The 12,321-nt window shown below is 36.5% G+C and overlaps 1 protein-coding gene across 3 annotated transcripts; it reads left to right on the top strand.

Annotated features, from left to right (window-relative positions):
* Positions 1-276: 276 nt before the first annotated feature.
* Positions 277-12,032, top strand: slc35f2 (solute carrier family 35 member F2). Of its 3 annotated transcripts, none has more exons than XM_083564913.1 (9): positions 277-342; positions 3,666-3,799; positions 4,075-4,247; positions 6,983-7,110; positions 8,159-8,318; positions 8,669-8,825; positions 9,498-9,550; positions 10,180-10,334; positions 11,164-12,032. In XM_083564913.1, exons 2-9 carry the CDS (start codon positions 3,684-3,686, stop codon positions 11,410-11,412), a joined length of 1,191 nt encoding a protein of 396 aa, XP_083421039.1. In that variant the 5' UTR covers positions 277-342; positions 3,666-3,683; the 3' UTR covers positions 11,413-12,032. The 3 variants fall into 3 exon arrangements, with proteins under 3 accessions (XP_083421039.1, XP_083421040.1, XP_083421038.1); XM_083564914.1 differs by lacking the exon at positions 277-342 and adding an exon at positions 1,747-1,897 and having other exon boundaries at positions 10,180-10,407; positions 10,657-12,032; XM_083564912.1 differs by lacking the exon at positions 277-342 and adding an exon at positions 1,747-1,897.
* Positions 12,033-12,321: the final 289 nt, after the last annotated feature.

A 12,321-nucleotide genomic window follows, 5' to 3' on the forward strand; every position in this document is an offset into this window, starting at 1 on the left:
ACAACACTATTACAAAGCATGAACAATCCTTTTGTTTCCAAAATTGATTGTAAACTCATTAATACAAATAATGCTTAATCAATATAAATACCATAAGTCACTAGTGTATTCATTTCTAGGCTACTTCTCATTTAGGCACATCTGCTCCAACATATCCCAGAACTGTAATGTTTTACCTGGAGATAAAGACATTATTGTCCTTGAAGTCATATCTCTTCCTCTTGGGGATGTCCGGTGTTTGTTTTCCTGCTGTTCAAAAATGCATACAATCCGTGATACACATTCATGCAGTGTTTCAAGTTTGGGAAAGAATTGTTTTTGTGAAAGAGCTTCTCAGAAAACGTAAGTACGTTTCAATATGAATAGTTTTAAATAAGGACACTACAGTATGTATATAATGACTGCATAAATAATAAAGTGTAAAGTGTATTTATGTTAAGTTTTTGTATTAGTAGTAACATGTTATAACCAGGATTACAGAAGTTCTGAAACAGCAGAAATTGTATTGACAGAAATATTTGAACATGCCTTTGGAACAGTCAGAGGTAAATCTATATATTTTATGAAACTTCTCTTCAGGAAAAAAATAATCTATATGTAGAAAATATGTGCTTTGTTATTTCTCTGACGAAATGTGTAATTGTTATAAACTTTACTAGCGTGAGAAGAAGAGAAAGCTGTTTAAGTATAGCTGCTATGACAATGACTCTTATCAGGGACCTGGTAAATTAATGTGGTTTTAGAGGATGTAAACACATTGGGGTTTTGCTGTTATAGCTATTACCTGCATATTGCACTTTGCATCACACCGCCCAAGTGTTTTTCCCTTTACCTTTATTATGAGACCAGCAGGTTGGTTCAGGAATGAAGGGATGGTCAACTGCTGATGAAAAGTACACAGCAGACACACTCATTTCTAAGTTTTTAATAATCTTTTACTGTAGAGTCAACAATAAGGAGTTGAGGGATTTCTCTTTTTTTTAGCATTACAGTGATGGATTTTTTTGCAATATAATGAAAACAGTTTACATAAAATTTCCTAACATTTCCATTACAGCTTTTTATATGGTTTATTATTAAACACTACGCCAGAGATGGGTAGATTATTCTAATGAAGAAAATTATAAGGTTTATGGATGTGGTGAGGGAAGACATGCAGGTAGGGGCAGATGTAGAGGACATAATAGTAGAAGAAGAAGAAGAAGAAGAAGAAGAAGAAGAAGAAGAAGAAGAAGAAGAAGAAGAAGAAGGAGCACTCATTACACTACCATTACAGACCACCAGAAACACAATGGATCACAGTAGGGGTCAAAGGAACTATTTATACTATAATTCTCTAATGATTTAAAATTAATCATTTAATTCAAATTTTCTATTGAACATGTAATTGTTTTTGGTTATGTTAAACAAAAAGTTAAGAATGGCCACAGCAAATCAATATAATGCTATATTTTTGACAATTTTGCTTGATATTTAAAATTTTTATAATAAAAAAAATGCTGAAAAAAAAAGGAATAAACAAATAAACAAACGAATAAATAAATAAATGAATCTGTACAACGATATTTAGAAGTTGCCTCTCTTACGCTATTTTACATCAGCCAATCACATTTAGGAGCCACATAACTTATTAATATTCATGCAGTATTATAAGGCGGGGCTTAGCAAAACAAATGACTAACCCTTAGGGATTAGGTTGCATACCAAATTACATAACGTATAAGTGCACTAGGTAGGGTGGAACGTGCTTGTAGAGCAGACATTTGGAATGGGACTTGCATAGGGGATGAGGAGGATATTTGAGATAAAGCCAAGTTAATGCGGAAAGCGAGGCTGCTTCTGATTCACTACCGCATGGGACTCGGTGAAACCGGCGAGATGTCCTGATTGATCGCAGGTAAATAATGTCCTTCTCTTAAACCTGGTTAAATATAATAATAGTTCAAATTAAGTGATTTGATACACATAAAATAATCATGTTTTACGTTTAGCTGGAATATAATACTCACTTTATTTCGTTCTGAATCGTACTGAGTGTGTAGCTTGTTAACATGTTAGCTGTATCCACAATGCGCTTAGCCTGAATGATGTTGATTTATTGACTGCTGTAGATCCGACTGTCACATTTTATTATTTTAAATCATGTTTCATGACAAATAACTATATTAAAAACTACATTCTACTCGGTTTACTCGTCCATCTTTGTGAAGCGAATACATGAGATTGTAGGACATTAATATGAACTGGCTTAAATGTAAACATTTTGAATGTTGATCTATCTATCTATCTATCTATCTATCTATCTATCTATCTATCTATCTATCTCTCTCTCTCTCTCTCTCTCTCTCTCTCTCTCTCTCTCTCTCTCTCTATATATATATATATATATATATATATATATATATATATATATACAGTACAGACCAAAAGTTTGTATATATTATATATACAGTACAGACCAAAAGTTTGGACACACAGAGTTTTCTTTATTTTCATGACTATGAAAATTGTAGAGTCACACTGAAGGCATCAAAACTATGAATTAACACATGTGGAATTATATACATAACAAAAAAGTGACCTGAAAATATGTCATATTGTAGGTTCTTCAAAGTAGGCATCAAGAGAAAGCCAAGAGTGTGCAAAGCAGTAATCAAAGCAAAAGGTGGCTACTTTGAAGAACCTAGAATATGACATATTTTCAGTTGTTGTTTCTTGTTTATGTATATAATTCCACATGTGTTAATTCATAGTTTTGAGGCCTTCAGTGTGACTCTACAATTTTCATAGTCATGAAAATAAAGAAAACTCCTTGAATGAGCAGGTGTGTCCAAACTTTTGGTCTGTGTGTGTTTTATATATATATATATATATATATATATATATATAAACACGATCAGGCATAACATTACACTGGTGAAGTGAATAACACTGACTGATTATCTCTTCATCGTGGCACCTGTTAGTGGGTGTAATATATTAGGCAGCAAGTGAACATTTTCTCCTCAATAGTGATGTATTAGAAGTAAGAAAAATGGACAAGCGTAAGGATTTGAGTGAGTTTGTGATGTTCAGATTATCTCCAAAACTGCAGATCTTGTGGGATGTTTCTGCTCTGCAGTGGTCAGTATCTCTCAAAAGTGGTCCAGGGAAGGGACCGTGGTGAATCCAGGGTCATGGACGGCCAAGGATCATTGATGCATATGGTGTGCGAAGGCTGACCCGTGTGATCCGATCCAACAGACGAGCTCCTTTAGCTTTCATTAATGAAGAAGATAATGCTGTTAATGCAAAAACAGTTTATGAATTATTGTTCTTTATATTATTTTAGCAATCTAGGGCAGATTTATTCAGTCCTAAAGTTTGTATAGAATTTATTGAACAAGTGCTCACAACAACTAAACGACCACATGCTCTTGGTCATGCTCTTTGTATTTTTTCAGTTTTCCTTATTTAACTGTATTATGGATTTCAAGAGCTTTGTGAGAAACATTTTAGGTGCAGTTACTAGCTTGATAAGTCTGACTCTTAAAGTTGAAATTGCACTTTCTGCCAGCCCACATGATGATCTAAAAAGAGATTACTGCTTCCTAGCTCAGTGTTATTCTTGCATGCCTTCTGATTCTTGCATTCAGACTCAGTAAATCCTCTGCTGTAATGTTTAGTCCTTTTCAGTTGGCCTTATGGAGCGTGAGGAGGGATACATACCCCCTGATTGTGTGGGCCTGAGAGCTCCTGGGCGATGGAGAGAGTTGGTTTGTGGATCGAGAAACTTCAGGTTGAAGGATGTTTTCACTTGGTAAGGTTCACATCATAGTAAATGCTGTTCAATGAAGATTTGCATAAAATCGAAAGAGAAAATTATTACTGAAAACCCTTTTTTTCAGGTGTATGATTAAGCAATGCTAAATAATGTGTGTCTTCTGGAAAATGCTACAATCATCTGATGGTTTCAACCAGTGGTTTATAGTTATGCATCTCAGACATTCCTGTTGTACATATGTGGTGTTTTTTTTTTTTTTTTCGTTGTTGTTTTTATATTTTTTTACTGATCCTCCTGTATTCACGCATCAGCCACCTCCTGAAGACGATCGTATTGGGTCAGGTCTTGTCCATGCTGATCTGTGGGACAGCAGTGACCAGTCAGTATCTGGCAGAAGCTCGTGTGGAGACACCGATGCTGCAGAGTTTCCTAAACTACACACTGCTGTTTTTGACCTACACAACCACTCTGTCATTCAGGAAAGGTAAGAAACTGATCCAGTCTCTATGAACAACCACTATATGTTCTGCTATACATATGGGCTAAAACATATGAGGGCTTGCTGCTAAAATAAAATAACCAGTAAGAAGATGATGAGGTGCAGCTTGACTTTAAGTGGTTATTTTTACCATCATGACAGTTGACTGTGATTATGTGGAATTATTCATGTCTATTATGGATTATGAACTTTTAGTGTAATGCATGGTAAGTGTTGTGTGATGTACATACATATTGACCATCTCACAAAAGTGAGTACACCCCTCACATTGTAGCAACCATTTTAGTATATATTCTCAAAGGAACAATAAAAATTTAACTTTGATATATTTTAGTGTAGTGAATGTGCAGCTTGTATAGCAGTACAGATTTACTGTCAACATACAGCCATTATTGTCTAAATAGCTGGCAACCAAAGTGAGTGCACCCTAAGTGAAAACAGCTGTATGTCATTTAACCATGCAAAGCCACATGTCCTATTAATCATGTTCATGTTTTTGTCTGCTGGACAGGACCATACTATTTTGTGTATCTTGTATTAGAGCAGTTAAAAGTTGGTGCTTTGAGTACAATTCTCTCATACTGACCACTGGATGTTCAACATGGGACCTCATGGCAAAGAACTTTTGTGAAGTAGAATTGTTGGTTTTTACAAAGATACCGAGGCTATGAAAAGATCAGTAACAACCTGAAACTGAGTTATAGTACAGAGGCCAGGGTCATACAGAGGTTTTCTAAGACGGGTTCCACTCGGAACAGGCCTCGCAAGGGTCCGTTAAAGAAGTCGAGTCATCATGCTGTGCGTCAGGTACAGAAACTGGCTTCAAAAAGACAGAGGTATGAGTGCTGCAGCATTGCTTTCGAGGTTGCAAAAGCAGAATGTCCGCTTGTTAGTCTTTAGACGATACGCCATACAGTGCAACAAGTTGGTTTTGTATGGCCGTTGTCCCAGAAGGAAGCTTCTTCTGAAGCTGGCTTACAAGAAAGCCTGCAAACAGAGCATGAATTACTGGAACCATGTTCTGTAGTCTGATGAGACTAAAATAAATTTGTTTGGCTCAGATGATGTGCAGCATTCTAAAGCAGAACATGATGCTCTCCCTTCAGAAACTGGGCTGAACAACTGCCTTGCTGAGGAAGCTGAAGGTGACTGTAATAGACACAATACAGTGCATCTGGAAAATATTCACAGCGCTTTACTTTTTCCATATTTTGTAATGTTACAGCCTTATTCCAAAATGTATTAAATACACCCTTTTCCTTAAAATTTTACAAATACCTCATAATGACAATGTGAAAAGTTTGTTTAAAATATTTGCAAATGTAGTAAGAAAATAATAAACGAAAAGAAAATCACATGTACGTAAGTATCCACAGCCTTTGCTCAATACTTTGTTAAAGCTTCTTTGGTGCCAATTACAGCCTCAGGTCTTTGAGAATGACGCTACATGCTTGGCACCTATTTTGGGGCATTTTCTCTCATTCTTCTTTGCAGAACCTCTCAAGCTCCATCAGGTTTGATAGAGCGCGCCGGTGCACAGTAGGGCTGCTGCTATGAATTATTTTAGTAATTGAGTATTCTAACAATCATTCCATTTACGTTGCATTTAAGGAAATTAGCAGATGCTCTTGTCCAGAGCAATGTACAAAAGTGCTTTGAGTCTTTATCAATGAATAAGTCTAAACTGGTACGCTAGATCAGTGGTCCCCAACTTTTATTGCGCCATGGACCAGATTAATGTCGGACAATATTTTCACGGACTGGTATTTTCTAAATATAATAACATGCATCAAAAGTGAGTGATAGACAGATGTGGCGGAAAGAATCCGGTAAGTTTCCAAAATAAAACATTGTTCAGAATCAGATAATAAATAAAACGAAAATAATGTAAGTTATGCATTCTTTCTGTGCGGCCCAGTACCAATTGACCCACGGACCAGTGCCGGTCTGCGGCCCGAGAGTTTGGGACCACTCCGCTAGATTACAAATTAAAATAAATCAGCCTACAACTCTGTTGAGAGGAATTTATTTATATTTAATTGTTTTATGTAAAAGACAAAGCAAACCTGGAAAACATCACCACAGTATGATGCTGTCGCCACCATGCTTTACTGTAGGGATGGTATCGGCCAGGTGATGAATGGTGCCTGGTTTCCTTCAGACATGATGCCATTTTGACAAAATGTCAATGTGCCTTTTACTGAGAAGTGACTCTGTCTGTCCTCTGAACCCTATTGAGCACCTGTGGGGCATCATCAAGCAGAAGGTAGAGAAGTGCCATGTGTCTAACATCCAGCAGCTTGTCATTATGGACTCACTAACTGCCTTTTTTTTGGCAGGTATTTAGACAATAATAGCTGTATGTTGAGTTATTAATTAGAGGACAGTAAATCTATACTGCTGTACAAGTCGCACGTTGACTATTTTAATTTATATAAAGTTTTTATATTATTGTCCCTTGAGAACACAATAAAATGGTTGTGAAAAGAGGGGTGAACTCACCTTTGAGAGAGTTTTTCTATACTGTGTGTATATGTATGTGTATATATGTTTCTGTACAAAATAGACCACTTACATATTTTTAATAAAAAAAATAGTGATTTAAATGCACTTTTGTTGTCTGGAAAATGCTGTAGTGAACACATTATGGTCATTATTTTATGTCTATGTGACCTTCAAATGCTCCTTTTCCTGATTTAAATCCATTCTCTTTCGCACAGGCGATGAGAGCATTTTTCAGATTTTGAAATCGAAGTGGTGGAAGTATTTGCTGATGGCGCTAACAGACGTCGAGGCAAACTACACAGTTGTGCTGGCTTACCAGTTTACTACACTTACAAGCATTCAGGTATAGCTTACAGAATTATAATTTTTTTTCTTTGGTGAGATTATGAACCTGTAAAAGTGTCCAACTTTGTTATGGTGCTGTCCAAACGTTTTCCTACAGAGGGCTAAAAATCTAACTTGATTGATTTACTTTTAGCCCTCAGTGTTGCATTATACCAAGCTGTATTGTATTAAATTTAAAGTTGGCATAAAGTTGCCCTAATTATGACGATAAAATGTTTTAAGTAATGCAATTAGAAAACATTTCCCTGTAATCTGTTTAACTAATGCAGTTTAATTCTTAAAGTTTCATCGATCAGTGAAACATTTAGTTCATTGAAAACATAAAAGCAGTCTCATTTACAGTACAATAGAGTTAAATGCTCAATACAGCCATTCAAGCTATAAACACTACAGCTATATGGTTGTTATATCGGGCACCATTAAGGTCATGAAGCTGCTTTTTCTAAAGTTTTGTTCAAAATGGGGCAGCAGCTGACTTACTGATACACTCAGAATATTGAGAGTGAGAGAATCCGCAGTTTACGCTTGTTCAAGGTCATCAGTTTGAAAGTCTGCTCACAGAGGTGGGTACTGCCATAGTTTTTGCTGCTTATAAATAAAACAAAATTCTTTTACAGTAATTTAGAAATGAAGATCTTTTATTTTGGCATCATGCCATTAACAAAGGTCACCAGTTTTTTTTGGTCCACTTGTCCTAGTTTGGACATCTCTGGTCTAGAACCATTTGTGTATCCTTTTGTCTCATTTTGTGTACATATGGCATTTAAACATTTAAAAGGCCACAACGTGCTTCACCCTGTCTTTACACATTTCTTTGTACCGTTTTTACAATTTCAAACCTACATTTTATATACATGAATAAAATACTATTATCTTTACAAATTTTCTTTTTGTTGTAGTAACTGCAAAGTGAATGAACATTTTCTATTAATGATGTAATATTGAGAAACCAAATAAATCAATATATTAAAGATAAAAAAATGAATGATTACAATTATTTAAACATTTTATAAAGTCAAGTGCTCATCAACTGTTCTGTGTTGTAGCTGCTGGACTGCTTTGTGATCCCGGTGTTGATGGTGCTCTCCTGGTTCTTCCTGAAGACCCGTTACAGGCCGCTGCATTTCGCCGCTGTGGCCATGTGTCTGCTCGGTGTCGGCGCGATGGTGGGAGCTGACCTGCTTGCAGGAAGAGACCAGGGCTCACGTGGGTACTCTCTATCAACTAGTTCACACTTTTCCCTTTGTTCTATATAAACTACTATAAACCATGAAAAATCTATTATAAAAATTGGATCTGTTTTTAAAAAAATGTGTAATGCTTTTCTAGGGTTTAGAATAAACAGCAGGATTAACATTAGACCTGCAAGTACCCATGATGGGTTATCATGCTGCAGGAGATCAGCAGGAAATGCTAGAACTTTACCTATACAGAGCTCTAAGCATCAGGTTTTAGCATCTTTATTTTCTTTCCTTATATTCAAATGTGAGAAGTGTGTGTCGAAAGCAGAGTGAATCTAAAATTTGTTGTCTTTATTTCCATCTCGTATCTTCCAGACTCTCATGTGTTACTGGGTGACGGCTTAGTGTTGATCAGTGCTGCTCTGTATGCCGTGTCTAACATGTGTCAGGAGTACACAGTGAAGAACCGGAGCAGGGTGGAGTTCTTGGGCATGATGGGACTTTTCGGGACCCTGATCAGTGGTGTACAAATGTAAGAGGATTACAGGGAATCTTCTCTCTGGGCTGATCATGACCTGCATCAAATGTCATAACTAGAGGCTGACCGATATTGGATGTTACAGATGGCTAGCTTAAATCATACTTGCCAGTAAACAATTAATCAACCAATAGATTTTAAAATAGATACTAGTAAAAAACAAAAAATAACATTCCATGTAAAATAGTATTGAACTTTTATTTACAAAAATAATAAAACACATCTGAATCTTGAAAATGTGCAAAATAAATAAAAATTAATATATTAATTATATTAATAAATATTGAGGAAAGTATTGTGGATTTTGCCGTAAAGCTGATAGTTCCTATCAACAACTATCGGTGCTGATCAATCGGCAAAACCGATGAATCTGTCGACCTTTAGTTCACAATCCAATTTTTTTTTTTATGAATATTGTTCTTCCTAAATACCTTATTGATAAGCTTTGATAAGTATTTTTAATAGTTTCATTCCAGCTCCTTTGTTTTGCTAATGTTGTTAATATCGTAGTATGAAGTAAATGTGTTCATACAATAATTATTTTTGACAATTAATACTATCAAAATGTAATGTCTTGTAATATCTTGTAATAATATCTTGTGATTTACATTTGAGGAGTCAGTAATTCAGAATTGATTTAACCCTTTGTGTCCATTTGTGCTTTAGGGCTGTACTTGAGGTTGGAGCAGTCAGTAAAATAAGCTGGAACTGGACAATATGTGAGTACATTCGCATTGCTGCTTTAAAGTTTGACAAGTGATTTGTTCCTTATATACTACACATGACATATTGTAAAATCCTTTAATACATCTGCTCGGTCCATCTTTAGCCAGATTATTCTGTCGGTGAACGTGCGGGTCAGGATGCAAGGCCAGATTGTCAGTGAAGCGGTGGGACACAATGCGAGGCCAGATTATTCTGTCAGGAATCTGGAGGGTTAATGAGTGGAGACTGCATAGGTGAAAACGGTCTTTAATGGGGAAAGGCAAAAACAAAGTCCAATAAAACAGTTCAATATAGAACAGAACAATATAGGCAGAGCAAAAACGGCAAATCAAAACCAAAGTCCAAACCGGGTACTAGGAGGGCAGAGCAGAGGTCAGGAACCAGAGCAGGCAGTGTGGCAAGAATATTCTCAGGGACTTTGGAAGCCGGTGAGATATTCTGGCACTGAGCTAAAGGCACGAGAAAAAGGGCAAGGTGGCCGCGCCACAAAACCGGAAATGTGCGCGCCCTATGCCCGGAAGATCATTACATTCTGTCCAATCCAGGACTATACAGTGATCTTGTATAAATAGTAATTTAAATGAAAAAAAACAGTAATAACCAACTGAATGTTCCTCTGTAGGCCTGCTCTTCCTCGCCTATATGCTGTGCATGTACGGCCTGTACAGCTTCATGCCTGTGGTGGTAAAGATGACCAGTGCTACAGCGGTGAACCTCTCGCTGCTAACGGCTGATCTATTCAGCCTGTTTTGCGGCATCGTACTCTTTCACTACAAGGTAAGTGATCAGTCTTCTGATACACTATGTACGGTTGAAGAAATCATAAGCAAGGATTTAATTTAGTTAATTAGTTTTCAAGAAATTTAAGTCCCTGGTGGTCTAGTGGTTAGGATGCGGCGCTCTCACCACTGCGGCCCGGGTTCGGTCCCCGGTCAGAGAACCAACCCCAGCCACTGTCCGTGCCGGTCCCAAGCCCGGATAAATGGGGAGGGTTGCGTTAGGAAGGGCATCCAGCGTAAAAACATATGCCAAATCAAACATACGGAGGATCCGCTGTGGCGACCCCTAACGGGAGAAGCCGAAAGAAAGTTCTTTTTAGTTTTCAAGAACTTTGAGGATGGATTTGGACTATTATCAATATCAACAGTCTACTACAATGGCTCAGGACCAAGGTTTGCATTTAAGCACACATCACTGCACACTTCAACAATGATGGAAGTGTAATAAATGGACTTTCGGTGCCACCCAGATAATGGCGGGTTTCCTTTTCAAGTCTGGTTCCTCTCAAGGTTTCTCCCCAATGCCATCTTGGGGAGTTTTTCCTTGACACAGTCGCCACTGGCTATAAATAAAAATGAATTGAACTAATTGAATTTAGTAAAAGTACAACAAAAATTTATATTTTAATAAATACAAATATATGAAACATGTAACCTGTCTGTAGTATATCTGTCTATTATGAACCTTGGGAATTCCAGCAATCATATGTATATTGTAAATGTGCACTCAAGATGCTCTCATTTATTTCATAAATCTGTTATGTAGAGCACTCCAAGTTTATGTGAATTTATGTGAATTCCTTCTCTCTCTCCCCCCCGCCCCGCAGTTCTCAGTCTTGTACATTGTGTCATTTGTGGTGATCACCGTCGGCTTCATCCTGTTTAACATCATTCCTACCTACACTCCAAATCCCCAAGAATCCAACGAAAGTGCTTATCAAACTGTGGCTACTGCAGAGGTGGTACAGGAAGATGGAGAGACTGTGCTGGACTGGCAGCAAGATGAACCTCAGAAGAAGAAGTGTGGACACACAGAACCCTGTACTACAGTCTGTACTCTAAAATACATGGTATAAATGAACACTCTACAGTGTAGAGTAGACTGTGGTGTATATGCCTGATTTTTAAAGGTAGTGCCTTTTTTATTTTGACGAGAAATTCTATTTTTGTTAAATTGGATTCAGATTTTGCACTGTCCAATGAAAGGTTTTTTTTTATTGAATATGGCTGATTTAATATTTTCATACTATTTTATTTAGTCTGGAGTTTAGATGTTACCCCCTGTGCTAAAGCCAGTAGGAAATATTTGTTTAATGTCAAACAGGGTTTTAGGTTATTGTAATGGTTATTGTAATGGTCAGTGGTTACTTATACTATTCATATTAAGCCCAAGCCGATTGGCACAAGGACTGAAAATCCTCTTATGTTGTTTTCTGTTATACAAAAAAAATTCAACACTTCCATTATTAATTATAAATTATTTTAACTTGTTCAATTTTCTGAATGTAACTAATATTTTAGAAAATTTCAAGGATCATCACCTCATAAAGTTGCATTCTGTTCGTGCTTAAATTATTGTCATGAATTGACTTGTTTTTTGGACGGTATATGAAGATTTACTGCTCAAAGCAGTTGTTCCAACAGTGGAAGACGTTTTTTATTATTATTTGGACTATTTAATAAATAACTGTTTCTATATTGTCTCTGGATTGAATTCTTACTGTTATACTTTTCATATGTTTTTCAGCAATTAATTTTTTTAATACTCAAACAGAACAAAAAGGAAACCTTTTATTATTAAACTTTTTGCAAGGCCCAGCTATTTGGACTGTCCAGGTTATGACCGTTGAATCCATACTGGTAAGGAATGGATTTCATAGGACCCTCAGAGTAACTATAACCTTGTGTTTTCAATCACTGTGATTATTATTATTATTATTATTATTATTATTTTGTCTCCTCTGTGTAATATTCCAAAGAACATG

The sequence above is a fragment of the Silurus aristotelis genome (assembly GCF_946808225.1).
Source record: "Silurus aristotelis genome assembly, chromosome: 16".
In the NCBI taxonomy this organism is placed as follows: Eukaryota; Metazoa; Chordata; class Actinopteri; order Siluriformes; family Siluridae; genus Silurus; species Silurus aristotelis.